Consider the following 14495-nt stretch of genomic DNA (forward strand, 5'->3'; position numbering starts at 1 on the left):
TGTCTGGAAGTGGCAAAAGAAGGAGGAGTTGTCAGTTGTCAGGGCTGTTATGTTAATTCCAATTTGTTGTAATTTTTGGAGCAACTTTTCCTAAACTGTGATTCATTTCAGCACCAAAACACCAGATTCAAGTCACAGACTTCTGATGCTATTATGAGCATATGACTGATGGCTAGTAAAATAACTTCTTGTGATATTTCTTTTATAAGGGCCATAAATCAAAATATTCAAAACAGTTAATTTTTAATGTGCCACTATTATCCATCTTTAGTTATAAATTTAACGTCTCCTTAGGCCCACAGATTGTAATATGACTCAAAACATGCAACGGCTGTTCAAAAGTGGAAGGTCCCCAGTATCTCATTATTTAAATCCTTAAGCTATGGTTTTAAAAGCCTGAGGATATCTGAGCAAACTTGTTTAAAGGAGTCATAAAGGAAGATAGGTAGTTTTCCTCAGAAGTCTATAAAATTTATTATAACATATTAAAGTAGGACTATATATTAAATAATTTTCAGAAGACGTTTGTTTTCTGGGGTCCACAGTGCTTGGGGAAATTCACGAACGAATAAAGGGGGTAGGGGCTTAACACCGCCGTCTCCATTTGCCTTGAACAAAGCAAGTTTCTCTAAGAAACTTGGCATCCTACCCTGAGGATGACAACACAGGTCCTATCTGAGGGGATGGCAGGGTGGATATCGTGAATCTTGCAAAAGAACAATAAAAATCTTTATTATTCAGGAGGAGACATGAATACAGCCCAGCATCCTAACACTTAATGATGGCAGAAGAAAGAGCTTCATGGAAGAGCCTCAAGTAGGACCTGCTCTTCTCAAGGCAACCCCCAGCCTCTTAGAGCCTTCTTCTGCCTACCCATCTCTGCATGCTGTGGGCATGTTTCACATACTTACTTTTTAACATTATAAAACCTTTATTTCTTATTTAATGTTGTTGTAGGTCAAGTGACATGTGTATTGAGCTTTTCTGCAAGAATAAATGTGATGTTTCCCTTAAAGTTTTTTTAAGTTAGGGAGAGAGTCTCAGATTGGACCTTAGGGATTTTTCTGGTTTCCCCACCTCTTCACACTGACAAGCTTCCCTCTGGAACCACTCTGCTTTTGGAAGAGTTGGTTCTGGTGTTGTTTTCCCCTTTGCCCAGAAAAGTGAGAAGAGAGGAGATAGATAGTCTGATGTGACTGGGAAACAGGTTCTCCTCGCAGCAAATGGATCCAGGTATCTGAAAATCAACCCCTGTGTTAATTCTCCACAGGACCACAGAAAACCATCTGAGGCACTGGTGGGACCTGCAAGAGGTTTAACTAAGCAGTGAAATGAACCAATGAAATTGTCAGTTGTGGGCAAACCACACCAGTTATTGTTTTAAAATTTGCCTGAAGCACCACTATCATGCAATACGAAGGCAAGGCTTGGGGAAGGGCACACCTGCTAAGTTATCCCCCCAAATTGCCTCTCTAATCACAGACTTGTGACATTTCATATTTGATCCAGAAAAAGAACTGCACATTGAGTACTTTTTGACCATAAAAAATCACCACAGCACACAATTGACCACATTCTTTGTTCTGAACAAAATGGCATATACAGTGTCATAAGTTCAACAGCATATTCTATGGAACCATAGGTATATTCAACTCTGGGGAGTTTATGACTTGTTAAACAACCTGCAGTATCCCGAAGAGGTGTGATGCACAGCAGCAAGTCTCTAGAGTTCAACATTCCATTTATAGCCTTGTGGTAATTACATGTGCCACTATTCAATTATAACGCAGATAACACCGAAATAAAGGGTGGGTTCTTAATGGGTAAAAATCAGACTTCAAAAGAGCAAAACCCTCTGAAAAAAAATGCAATGCATTAAATTTATAATGCAAAGCTCCGTAGAAGCACAACTGCAAAAAAATAAAGCAACAGATAGAAGGCCACTAACCTGCCAATACTGATATTTCTATTCTAATTCATTTAAAGAGATATAGTTATCCGTTCACCATTACTATGCCTTGATCCTTGTGTTTTCTTCAAAACTGCCATAGAAGAGATAGTATAATCCTTTAAATGGGCTTCTCAGAGATGACAGTTTCAGCTCCACGAAGATACACACTTTTATTTTCCTTATTCCTTGCCAAACATTTGACACAACCAGAAGGACATGAGAGTCACACCACACTGGCATATCTGGTAAAAGCAAGTAGTTGGCTGAAAACCGCTACTGGAGAATTGTGACAATTTCTGAGTCCACAATCATGCCTTTAAAAAGTGAGTATAAATCCTAGCAAGGGCACAGTTTACATCTTAAATAACACAGAAACATTTGAATCGTGCTCAACCCAGCCCCAACACGGCAGAGCAATAATGTGGTTGCGGGAAGGGGTAGCAGGAAGGAGGGGGCTCTTGGGGGATGGTCACAGAACACAGAAGCAGACACAGGGCACGGTCACAAACATCAGCGAACACAATTGAGCACACATACAATACAACACCAGAATGCAATTTGTAAAAGAAAAATGATATAAAAGATGGTTTCTCACCCCTCAAAACAAAACTGGAACTTTGGTTTACAGGCCCGGCTATGCCCATATGCCCTCCTCGTCATCCTGTGGCCGGCCCGGGTAGGGAGGTGCACGGAGAGGAGAGGAGGGGAGCACCGGAATGAAAGAAGAGAAGGTTAGTTACACCGTGATGCACTGGAAAGGCACACTGATCTTCACTTTGTTTTTTAATCTTAAAGAGGGAGGGAAAAAAAATCTATAGTAACTTAAGCTCCACATCACTGACTTGTCAAATACATAACTGAGTTTTGTATCTATGGCAACCCCCACACAAAAACATTCCACCCACCCAGCTCTGACTCTGTGTCAAGATTGGATTAGAAGATTAAAATTAGTCTACATTAGCAGACGATTATATTTTTGGAAAGCATGCAATCTGAATTGCATATGCCTAAGGAGTAGATTAAACCTTTTAAGTAAGCAGAGAAGTAATTATAGTAATCAAATACCCTTAATTTCTCTTAAGCTTAGAGTATCAATAAAGGCTGAAGAAGAATTAAAAAAAAAAAACAACACAACTCCGTCTACTTGGGTGGAACAAACTTTTGTAGCATGCGATAATTCACATCAGTTATTTCACAAAGGCTCAGACATGCTGCGATCATCTCGATTTGTCAGGTTCTATTTTGCTCTCAGCATAAAAGAGGATGTGCACGCCATGGAATGATTATACATTTGCAATCAAATAAGTTTCAAAGAGAAGAGAGTAAACTTTCAATTCAGTAGAATGCTTGTAGAAAGAAAATTTTGTTTAACTTAGAATTGTGCTCAACTATGGATAAACTGAAACTTATTTGGTCTGGATTCTTGTTGTTGAAAATGTTTCCAGAATGGCTCTGGCCACTTTCCTCACTTAGTGAAGTGGCCAATAGGCAGAGAAATTGAATCTTTGAAGACAGAAGTAAATCTACCATCCTGAGGTCCTGTTCTGAACAAGAATTCTCACTTTTTACTACAAGGATTGAAACAAAGTGTAGAAGACTGAGTAGTTCATTCATATCCTGATCTCACACATAATTTGGGAGCTGTGTCTTTTAATAAATCCCCAATGAAACTAGGTTTTGCCATGATTTGCTTCTTTGTTTTGAAAACCAGGAACAGGAAACAAAATAACTTGGATCATTTTCTCACCATTTGGATTCTTATTGCATAAGTTGTTGTAATATTTGTTTGAATCATATAAAAATGCTACTATTTCACCATTTTGATCTAGAAAAACAGCAATTTCATACAGTTCAATCGAATCTCGCCAATAGGCTAAGGTAATTTTCATCTATTCAAGCATTCAGATCTGTGGTCTTTGAAGTGAGTTTTCATATAATTTGTTTCCTTTTATTTCTGTGTATTTTATTTTGCACACTTGAAAATATTATTCTGAGAAGAGAACCAGAGCTTACCAGACTGCGAAGGGGATCTATGGCCCACAAAGGGTTAACAACCCCCAACTGATTTGAGTCCACCAAGTGATTTGCCCTGAGTACAAAGTGGACAGCTCAGTGTGAACTTGCATTGACAGTTTAGATAGGAATATTCTAGCAAAAAAATAAGGTACAATTGATCATTTTAAATGGGTCTTCTCATGTATAACTTATCTGTGTTTATTAACCACTACACAATCTAGCAATTGCTCCTGGCAATAAACTTCTCTTTTCCCTACCTAACTTGAGAAATATGCATTTTTACATTCATTAAACTTCCTTTCAGTTCCTAAAGAAAAAGAAAAGTTAATGTTCCTTTTTATGCTAATGAAGAAAGAAAGTCTACAGCATGGGACTCTAGGGCACCCACAAATGGGTTTCCAGGGGTCTAGCCATCCCTTGAAATTCAAAGCAGAATGTTGTGGGTATGTGTGTAGTATATTTCTCTGGATGGAAACCCTAGCTTTCATCATAAGGTTTTTGATCCCCAAAGTCACTGCCGTAGGAAAACTCCAGGCACAGAGCGATGTTATGATTTGCCAAAGTCACAAAACAAAATAAGTTTTCCCTAAAATGCAGCCCACAGCCCCTGCTGACCGCTTCTAAATGGCTGTAAAATCACTTTCCTTGCAGAGCACTTTATTTCATTTTGCATTTAAAACCCAACAACATGTATACATTTATAGTTTGTTTCAAATCCACTCATAGAGGGTTTTAAATTTTGAAGAAGAAAGAAAAAAAGAAAGCCACTGCCACCAAAATCTACCACTATTTTCTTAACAGTGAAATGTGGTCTAATGCAAATGACTTTTAGCAAATTAAATATATTAAAAAGTGGTAATTAATTATGATTGAAACAGACAGGAGTTGTAGGTTGAAAATATACACTGCCAATATCACTACTGTGCCTCGTCCACCATAGGATTAAAAAGGAGCTCCCAGATGTCCAGGGTTATTAAAAACCAGATGTTGAGATCGACGTCTTGTATGCTGGTGAATAAAGTGAAGAAATATGACAGTCCAATATAAACTTTGCTAACATTTAACATGGCAGAAATGTGGATAAATTCCTTTAGTGAACTTGGAATATTATGCATTTTTTTCAGGTTTTTTGTTTCTAAAGTTTAAAGTTTTAAACATAAAATAGAAAGGGAGGTGGTGGCCATTTCTGGTCTCTCTAATCTTCAAAGCTTAAACATGAATTGACCCTAATCACCAAGTGATCTGGGTCAGAGTGAGTGTCCGCTTGGGGAATAAAAAACAAAAATGCAGGAGCTAATCAGAGGGGGAGCTCGAAGTATTTCCAAACGTTCACAGCTGTCTGACTCCTGCACTGCTTACAACTTTGTATGCAAATATTAATTTGTTCAGCAATCTTACTGCACAGAAATGTACATTTGGGGGCCAAAAAATAAGAAACAGATAAATGTCACTTGATCCTTAGCTTCATGCCAAGTTATTTAGAAATTCTTGGGCCTTTCAAAATGCATCTATCAGGTCTGGGGGAGTCTGTTTCCTTGTTTTTCTGTTTCCAAGTCTACTTTGCAGTGGCTTTTCTGGATATTGCTTGGTGTTACCTCCCTTGTATGTCCTTCTTGAGTGATTGCTGTGCCAGGAGTTGCCAAAATATCTGGATGGGGAAGAAAGCCTCTACTGCATCCGTCATTCATATGCTTTTTTTCCACAGCAACTGGGGATGGGAACATCCAAGGTGGGCTGAAGCCCAGAGCAAAGGGATGAGGCATCACTGACAAGACAGGTGACTTCCTGTTGGTGTGGGGGGGGGCATTTGTTAGCCCCAGCAAAGAAGCTCTGGGAAGGAACTCTATAATATGGCATGATAAATGGCCCAGTGTAAACTTTTAATTGGTCTTCATTTTCAAGTATTATCTATAGTCAGCTGGCAAGCCCCAGCTCATCACTGGATTTTTTTTTTTTTTCAAAAGCACCTGCAACTCTCTTTGAGTTAACAGCCAGGTTTTTTCTTGAAATTGGAGGACTAGGTTCCTAATGGGGACCTTAATATCACACCTGTCCTAGCTCAAAATGAGAGTGAAATGATGGAAGCATCGCCTTCAAATCAGCCCACTGCCTTTGTGAGAATTCAGCTAGCTCTCTCTGTGAAAGTTCACCCTGGCTTCCTTGGGGGAAGGGATGCAAAGAGATTGTCCTGGTTATAACAGAGTCTGATATGGACAGTCACCAGACTTCCCCCTACCCCCACTTCAGTCCATACCTTCTCTGACATTTTGTGGAAACATCAAGCTCTAGGACTTTGCTAACTTTGGCTGCACAAGTCCTGGAAGTGGGACTATAGTATGGAATTTATGATGTGCCCTGTGTCTGGGTTCAACCAAAGCAGCTCGTCTTGGCATTTCCAACTGCAGGCTTGGCCAGAGTTGGGGAAAACAAACACACGTGCAAAGGAAAAAAAAAATGGGTATGAATCTGGAAAACGGGCACCTAGCCTTGTCAGGGCACTAGTAAGTTTACTTTCAGGGTCAAGTCCAAATCTTCCCTCTGGAGACCTTCCATCCCTGCTTTTCACCTACTCTGCCTCCCATAATGCTTAGCCCGCAGATGGATGTCTCTGTTCAGGTGATGAGGTCAGGAATGTCCGTAAACTCTTCCACAATCTGTATTAGTTACAGCCTGTGGGTCCATTTGCAGACAAGTTCCCCCCAAAGAAGAAGAAAGTCCTATCTAGGTTCAAATACCTTCTTTGTGCCCTGTTGAAATATAAATGTTAGCTGATTTCTGACCTGGGCCAGAGAAGATCCAGCGGGTATTAGCACCTGTGCAAGGTTAGAGAGCATGACAGCTTTCTGTGTCTCTTTACCAAGTCTCACCGTTGCCCCATGACACAGGTGTTGGGAGGCTCTTTGCGCAGATATAGCAAGAAGGCTCAGGAAGAAAGATCAGGTAGCTCACCAAAGTACACCTGGCCTAGGAGCTGTGGAGTCAGGGTTAAATTCCAGTCTATCGGACCACAAAGGTATACCCTTCTGACATGTGAACTCTGAAGCCACAGAAAGAGCTCACGTTGACCCTGAAGACATTTGTCAGTTCTGCTTTTCTCAGCTCTGGAGCACTTTGGACTTGGCACTGTCCTCTTTCCAAGATGTTGAAGGTCCTCGTTGGAATTGGATGGGACAACTTAGGTTTGGTCTCTCTGGCTCTTGGAAGAAAGAGAACCTCACATGCAAACAGTACCTGCCCTTGTGTGGGCATATATCAGCAGCACCCCAACAAATTTCATGGTCCCTGAGGGAAAAGGCAGAGCCTTCACTCACTTCACACTGCCTCACAATGCCTCAGATGTGGGAATTTAACAAATTATTTCCAAATGAGTAAGTATATAGAATCAGTTCTTACTTTTCTGAATGACTCAACTCCTCTGAGACAGAAGGCTGCCTGGATTCCAGAGTTCCTTAGGGTTGCCAAGATTGTGTTTACTGGTTTCTCCTAAAAATGGCTCCCCCCTTTGTGCTGCACCAGCCACTTCCCTGGTTTATTCTTCTAACCCTAGTTGGTGAAAGGTGAATGTCACTGGCTGAGGGGGAACTCGACAGGAGATGTTCGTATTTAAAAAAAAAAACACTGGGGTGTTTCTCAAGGAAGAGGTAGAGACTGGAAGTCTGTGCAGTCTGGGTTGATTTTTCTCAGGAAGTTCAACTCACAGGGCCTGAGGCTGGGCAATCATCTGAGTCCTTTGCCAAACCACTGAGAATATAACAGAGGTGTGTGTTGGGGGATCCAGGGGGAGTGATTCTCCTTCACGTCTAATGAAGTATCTTCAGGAACTTTCTTGATTTTGGAGGGGGGCCTTCATCGTGGGGCAACTTGAAGAAAGTAGTTTTCTATTTCCTTCAAGCAAAAGTAATTCTAACAAACCAGTCTTTGGTGCATGGCACCAGATCTCTCAGCTGAAAGATGCAAGATACCCAGCTGTAGATGGAAATGCTGGAATGCTCTACATTGGCCAACAATATTGTTTCAGGGCCCAAAGTCAACATCTGTTAAAAGCTGAGCCATTGCCAGATAGTCATAAAAAAGGGGTGAGGGTGGAGACAGGCTTTATATTTGCTCCCTCACCCATCAGTCATTAACACTTGGCTTTGTTAAATACAGTGAAAACTGTGTTTTTAACATGACTCTGGATCTGCCATTTTCTGGCTAGTGGGCAACCAAATCCCCTAGCTTCTTGACTTATCACTTCCTCAGCTCTCTTAAAAAGAAAATGGGATCATATCCTGACCCCAAAACTTCATAGGGTGCTGACTGAATTAAATTGGAGAATGTAAATTAAGCCACTTTGTAGATATTACAAACATATACAAATATAACTAGGCACACCACCCCTGTTGGTAGCATCTAATAGTTTGCTACTATTGTAACAAATTATCTGACATTGCACTAAGCCCAAAGGCAAAAGGGTATGTGTAAAAAGGACCCAATAGTGTATAAAATTTCATCCTTAGACATTTTAGCATCTCTGGGTTGTTCCCAGCTGGACGTTATTCAGATCATTCATATAGAGACACTGAACCAATTTTTAAAGAGCTGTTAAAGTGTACATAAGATAGTTTCAGAATTGGTGTGTGAGCGGTGTACGTTGAAAAGATGTTTCCAGTTCTTTTCCCTGTGCTGCTCTGTTATCTTCAGGGTGCTGCAAGTGCCTGGTGTGTGTAAGTCAAACATGATCCTTATGACATCAGTTCAAAAAAAGAGCAGTGGTATTTAGCAACAGAAAATGGATCTCTCTGCTTTCAGATGTTTCAAGGTTGGCCACCCCCTTTCCAAGGGGGAGCCGACGTGCTGCCTCTTAGACAAATGTGACTAGATTAAAGCGGCAAGTTGAAAAGGAATCAACCCTCCAACGTTGCCAAGATGAGTTACATCTACAAGCTGGGGAGTGCAGGCTGTGTCTGAAAAACCCTTGTTGACTCAAAAGATACTACAACAAATCTTTTAATGAAACCCTAATACTGCAAACAAGGTTTAAAACTAAGGAATCAGTGAAAGGGGGGACAAAACCTTGACCCAAAATAGAGTAAGACTGAAATCTTCAACAGGCTCAAAGCTTCTGTAAGGCAAAAATCCTTTTCTACCAGGAGGATCCTGCCGCATTAAGCAGCTCTGCCTTTTTCCCATGCATGAAGACCCTACCTGGCAGGGTTTATCAGACCCTGCCCTCATGTGCTTACATGTCAGGAATTAACATCACACCCAGATTAAAGAGCTTTGGTAACAACCTGCTCATCTGCAAAGCCAGCTTCCCAGTGGCTGTCACCCCACCTCCCTTGCTCTCCTATGGCTCGTGATGGTTGGGTGAGCTCGCAACTGCTGGTAGGGGAAGGAGAGTTAAACACTCCCCCAGCAACAGTTCAGACGTTTGTCCTCATTTCCTTCTTTACCTGTGGCCTCACAGAGAGCCCTGGCAGGGTCATTCCAGAGCTGCTGCTCTTAAAAACAAGCAAACAGATAAACTGCCACCTTTGTTTCCCAATGGTGAGAAACCCCGCATTCCTTGTGTTTTAGTAGCTTCGGGGATTTTTAATAGTCTTTGAGGGATAAAGAAAAGTGACATCTGAGCTATCTTTCTATTTCATCTACTTTTAAAAATCTGTTGTTGTTGTTTTTTTTTTTAAATTTAAACACAGCATCTTCCAATCCACTTGCGATAAAAGGAGTATCAGCAAAAAGGCAAGTCATCACAAGAAAAAAAGAATTTGTAACTGTGTGTGGTGGTGGATGTTAACTAAACGTATTCTGCTAATCATTTTGCAATATATACAGGTATCAAATTATTATATTATGTGCCTAAAACTAATATAATGTTACATGTGTTATATCTCAATTTTTAATTTCTAATTATCTATTTCAAAAAAGGAAAGAGACAAAGGGCTCGCAAAATTTATTTCAAAATGCATCCCAGGATATCTTTGGCTCCGATTGTGAGAGGACCAGCCCAACAGGGGGAACAGCTGAAATCTCTGAACCCTTCTCCCATCCAATCAACATCAGCCCAACAGAAGACTTCTTCATGGGTTTTTAAATTTGAAGCCTTCATCCCTACATGAAGCCAAAACCCAAGGCCTCGTCCAAGAAGTGGGCCATGAAATTGGGTTTGCAGTGTAAAAAACTTGATCGTTTCTTACTCAGGCCAGCTTCAGACATACAAGCTTGGATGGGAAACTGATATTAAAAACTGAAGACGCGTAACTTTTCTTATTAGGGGGACTCAAAATTTCTGCTTTGCTCTGTTGTTCTGTAACTATATTTTAGTAAGCTCTGATACATGGTAGTTAATTTTTCTTCTATGTAGGAAACATGAAAATGTATTTACACACACGTATATATGTATATATAATGTATATTCAAACATGTACTCAGGGGAAGTTAAGGAGAGAAATTTCCAGTTAAACATGATCTTGAGAAAATCTTCCATATGTGGAAAAGTCCTCAGTTCGTCTGACATATAGCGATACATACATATATACACACAGGACACTATGTATACATTTATCCCACATTCATTTAACCTCAAAACATAAAATAAATTCTTTTTTTTTTCCCTCACTAAGCAAAAGCTAGGAATAACAACTCTATATACAGAATCCATCTTCAGAGGGCAATGGAGCAAGTTAAACCCCTTGTCTGTTTGTTAGAATTCAAAGGGCTGCACTTTGGCTAATCTGTTGGTGAAAGTACAAGGCAAGCAGGGCATCAATCACAAACCCTGTCCACCATTTCAGAGCGGGGCTGTGGGCAAGTGGGGGAATCCAAGGGCCTTGAGTTGGCTTTCTGAGAAGTAACAGGGCCTGGGGAGGGGTTGCTGTGACAGCTTCATTCTCCTGGTGGACAAGGAGACTCTATCAACTCCTTGTTGACCAAACATAACATGCAGGCCACTGGGAGAAGGAGAAGGGGAAGGAGGAGAGCAGGAGACTTTTACCTCACAGATCTGGGGCTAAGAAACACCTGGGTTTGGAAATGTTGTCACCGGCCTCCGGCCACCACCTCAGTGAGGAACTAATTGTAGGGGTGGCTAGATATTCCCCTGCTATGGGAAGGCTCTGCAGGACACGACTAATTCTACCTGAGAGCAGGTCCCTAAGGCTCAGGTGTGTGTAGCATGGACAGACGTGGGAGGGCAGGAGGGTTGAGCTAACTCTACTTACGGCTTTTTTGTCTGTAAGAAGTGGGAGGAGGGGAGATGTTTGGGGACCAGAAATCTCAAAACTAAGGTAGCAAGGGTTGTAACCTCTGTGAAGCAGAGCATAGGTGACAGTCAACATCGGTGGGATCCCTGAGATCATTTCATGATGTCTTAAGATACAATTGTATATCTGTCCCATAGACATAGCTCAAAGAGAAGGCCATATCTAGGTTCTTTAGTGACCAAGTTGTTTGATGGCTTATGGGAAAATGACACGTGTCTCAAGTAAAATTCAACTGGCATTTTCAGCAGAACGTCAAAGTGGACATTCAGTGGATACTGAAATGTATCTAGTCATACAAACTCCAGTCTTAGCTGAGAGCCAACATGTGCCAGGACTGCACAGTAACCGGGAGCAACAGAGGAAAACCAAAGTTCACTATTTACATCTGCAGACAAATTCTGGAAATTGCCAAGTGGAGTGAGCAACATTTAGGACTAGGGCAATCAAGTTTCTGGGAACAGATTAACAGAGCAGACACCCTAAAGTTAAGGATGAAAAATGGAAGACCCAGCTTCTGCCACAGGAAGGTCACTACCTTAAAGTACGCCCCAAGCCCTGGCAGATCGGATAGCAGCTCCGGGGCCAAGGAAGCATTCTCTGCTTTGCTCTGGGACCCTGGCTTGTCCCAGGCCCTGGATGTGCAGACACTCGTATGTGGGTGAGCAAGGGGCTGCAGGCCCTGGCAGTCCACTGCTAAGGGCCTTCTGTAACCCGGAGCAGTTCCCCTTCCTCTCTGTACCGTGCTTTCCACTGCTTGAGGACCTCGTTCTGGCAATTCCACAGCAGTGGGAGAATTGCAGGAAGCCGCATTTTCACTGGCAGAGGTTCAGCAAGAATAAAGAGTAAAGGGGAACAGGTGAAATGGGAGGAAATGAAAGGATAAAGTCACATAACAGAATAATATAAACACAGACAATGGGAGCTGGGGGAATGGAAAGATAACTGAGGACATGACTCTCTTTTTCAACTTTGGAAAATACTTCAAAATAGGATAAAATTTACTATAATTCAATGGGAAAGGGGAGAGCACATGTGTACTCCAGAGAAAGTTGATATTACAGCCATGCAAACATATTTAATACATGTGCTTGTGTAAATACATCCATACTGACGTCCAAAGAGGCTTGCCACCAATGTACAGCACCCGGAGACCCGGGACCTCAACTTGGGCCCGTTGATTTTCAGGTGTGCGACTCTGAATAATTAACATCTCCGAGCTCCAGCTTCTTTACATGTACAATGGGGATACTTCCACCTGCCCATCCTATTTCCCACAGGTACTTAGGGAACAACTCCTTCAACAGACATTTATCGAGGGCCTACTATGGGCCAGACAGGTGTGAATATACTTTGCGATATGGAACAGAGTGTGAATAGAACATAAATTTCAGCCAACTTTTACCATAATAATTTAGTAAGTATTATGCTTCCATGCTCCTGGACTCTGCAGCCCTCCTTTAGAAGTAGGATTTCTATAAGGAAAGTGTGGAATTTAAATTTTAAATGGGATCTGAAAGTCTTCGAATTAATCAAAAGTCCTTGAGCTTCTCAACTCCTGCGAGTGAGCATTTCCATTCAAAAACGAGGGAGAGAGAAGAGAAGCAAATTCTGGGCTTGGAAAGTGGCCATATATTCTGAGGCTTCCAGGCGAAAAAAAATGTTTAGGATTTTGCCATTTAGGCCCCGACGAATTAGAATCAGAGTGGCAGACGCTTTAACAAATGGAAGCACATTTTGCACAAAAAAGCAGTGAGATCTAGGTCCTTAAAGACCCAAAGCCCACCCTAAGACCCAGGCACAGGAATGTGAGTCTTGGATGCCCAAGGGCAGCCTGAACGAGGCCTGGCATTTTGAGTTGGCTGGAGTGTGGAGTTCACTCCGATGCTCTGCTTTTCTTCGTATCTGGAAGCCATTAGGAGATTAATAAAATACGATTTTTCCTGGGACCATAAAAATCATATGATGCCTGGAAAATAGTAAAAAGACTTGACATAATTGATATGGCAAAGAAAGATGCTCCTTTGACAAAATAACAGATACCAGGGACAGGTACAGAGGGCATTTGGGAGAAGTTGAGTTTCCACTTAGCTTTTCTAAAGTCAATCTTGGTCACTTCACTGAAAATAAAATCACGAGTGTGGTTCCAGCATGTTCCACTTATCCTTTGGTTTTTGTTGTTCCTCAAAGCTTATCAGCAGCTTGTGTCCTGGGAACCATTTGTTGTCTCGCTTTGGAAATATCTGTGCCCACCTCTTGGTTTGAAAAATTTCCTAAGGTATTATTACTAGGATTTGTCTGAATGATCTACTCGGACATTTCAATGGCTATGGCCATCATGGGGTCGTAGGCCTCCAAGTACCATACCTGCTCCTTTCTCAGGTAAGGGTATGGGCTGTTGGACTGCCACATCTTACCGACTTCTCTTATGTGTTCTCCAAATTGTCCCTTCCCCTCATCACATTCATTTTCAATTTCTGAGGAGCTGTGCATTTACGATTATCCTTGCTTTCCTGGGTCCTCAGCCTTATAATGATTTCCTTAGTTCAGATTACTGGATTTTTGGTGGGATAACTCATTCTCAGACATTATAGGTATCCCAAGAAATGAATGAAAGAGGCATTCTCATTTTCTGCTATACAGGGCATAGCAGAAATTGCCTCAAATCTCCACCTTCTGATGCAAAACTGCTGGAAACTGGATCAGCTATGTTTTAAACCGGGTAGTCTCTTTCTTCACCTGATACTCTGAGAATAGTATTTCTCAGAGCACAGATGTTACTAGAAAAGAAAAGAAAAAAAAAAAAAAGATTCTATGATCAAATAAGTCTGGGAAATGCTGGATTAAATAAAATTGGAGAGCTTTCTTTCTTATATGACTTTTTAGATCCTTTGATCTGTTAATTGCACCAAGACTCTCTAAGATTGAGTTATAATATGCAGCATTTTCCCCAAATTCTTTACTCACCGAATCTTTGTCTCAAAACTTTCCTCCTGGGACTAATGTTCCAAAAGTTACTTTTGGGAAATGCTTGTCTAGACTTATAACCCTTGGATTCAGTTTCTCCTGAGGAGAAAGCAGAATCATAGTGAAGGAGAAAGGGACAGGGAAGAAATGGAAAAAGAATCTAATTCTGCAAGTGCCCAGCAATACTTAAATTGAATTTCCTAAGGAAAAATGAATTTCTCTGGAAAAGTAGCAAAGTGACTAGTTTTCTTCTATTTCTTTATTTTCATGTGTTCTGATCTTCTAGTAAAGCTCAAGAGACAATGGCAACATTCTGTAGT

At 41.2% G+C, this 14495-nt stretch overlaps 1 protein-coding gene across 7 annotated transcripts in view; it reads right to left on the reverse strand.

Annotated features, from left to right (window-relative positions):
- Positions 1-14495, reverse strand: part of ERC2 (ELKS/RAB6-interacting/CAST family member 2) — a 985383-nt gene that overhangs the window by 165281 nt on the left and 805607 nt on the right. For 3 of the 7 annotated variants that reach the window (XR_012380904.1, XR_012380905.1, XM_073901385.1), the window contains exon 18: positions 2547-2612. The exons of the other annotated variants lie outside the window; for them this stretch is intronic. Coding sequence is in view for 1 of the 3 variants with exons in the window: in XM_073901385.1 (XP_073757486.1) it covers positions 2586-2612 (27 nt within the window). In the remaining 2 variants the exon portion in view is untranslated. The remainder of the gene's footprint in view (positions 1-2546; positions 2613-14495) is intronic. 7 annotated transcript variants of the gene reach the window in all.

This window comes from Callorhinus ursinus, unplaced genomic scaffold, assembly GCF_003265705.2.
Source record: "Callorhinus ursinus isolate GAN/ISIS: 27379988/994484 unplaced genomic scaffold, GSC_fseal_2.0 scaffold15, whole genome shotgun sequence".
Lineage (NCBI taxonomy): Eukaryota > Metazoa > Chordata > Mammalia > Carnivora > Otariidae > Callorhinus > Callorhinus ursinus.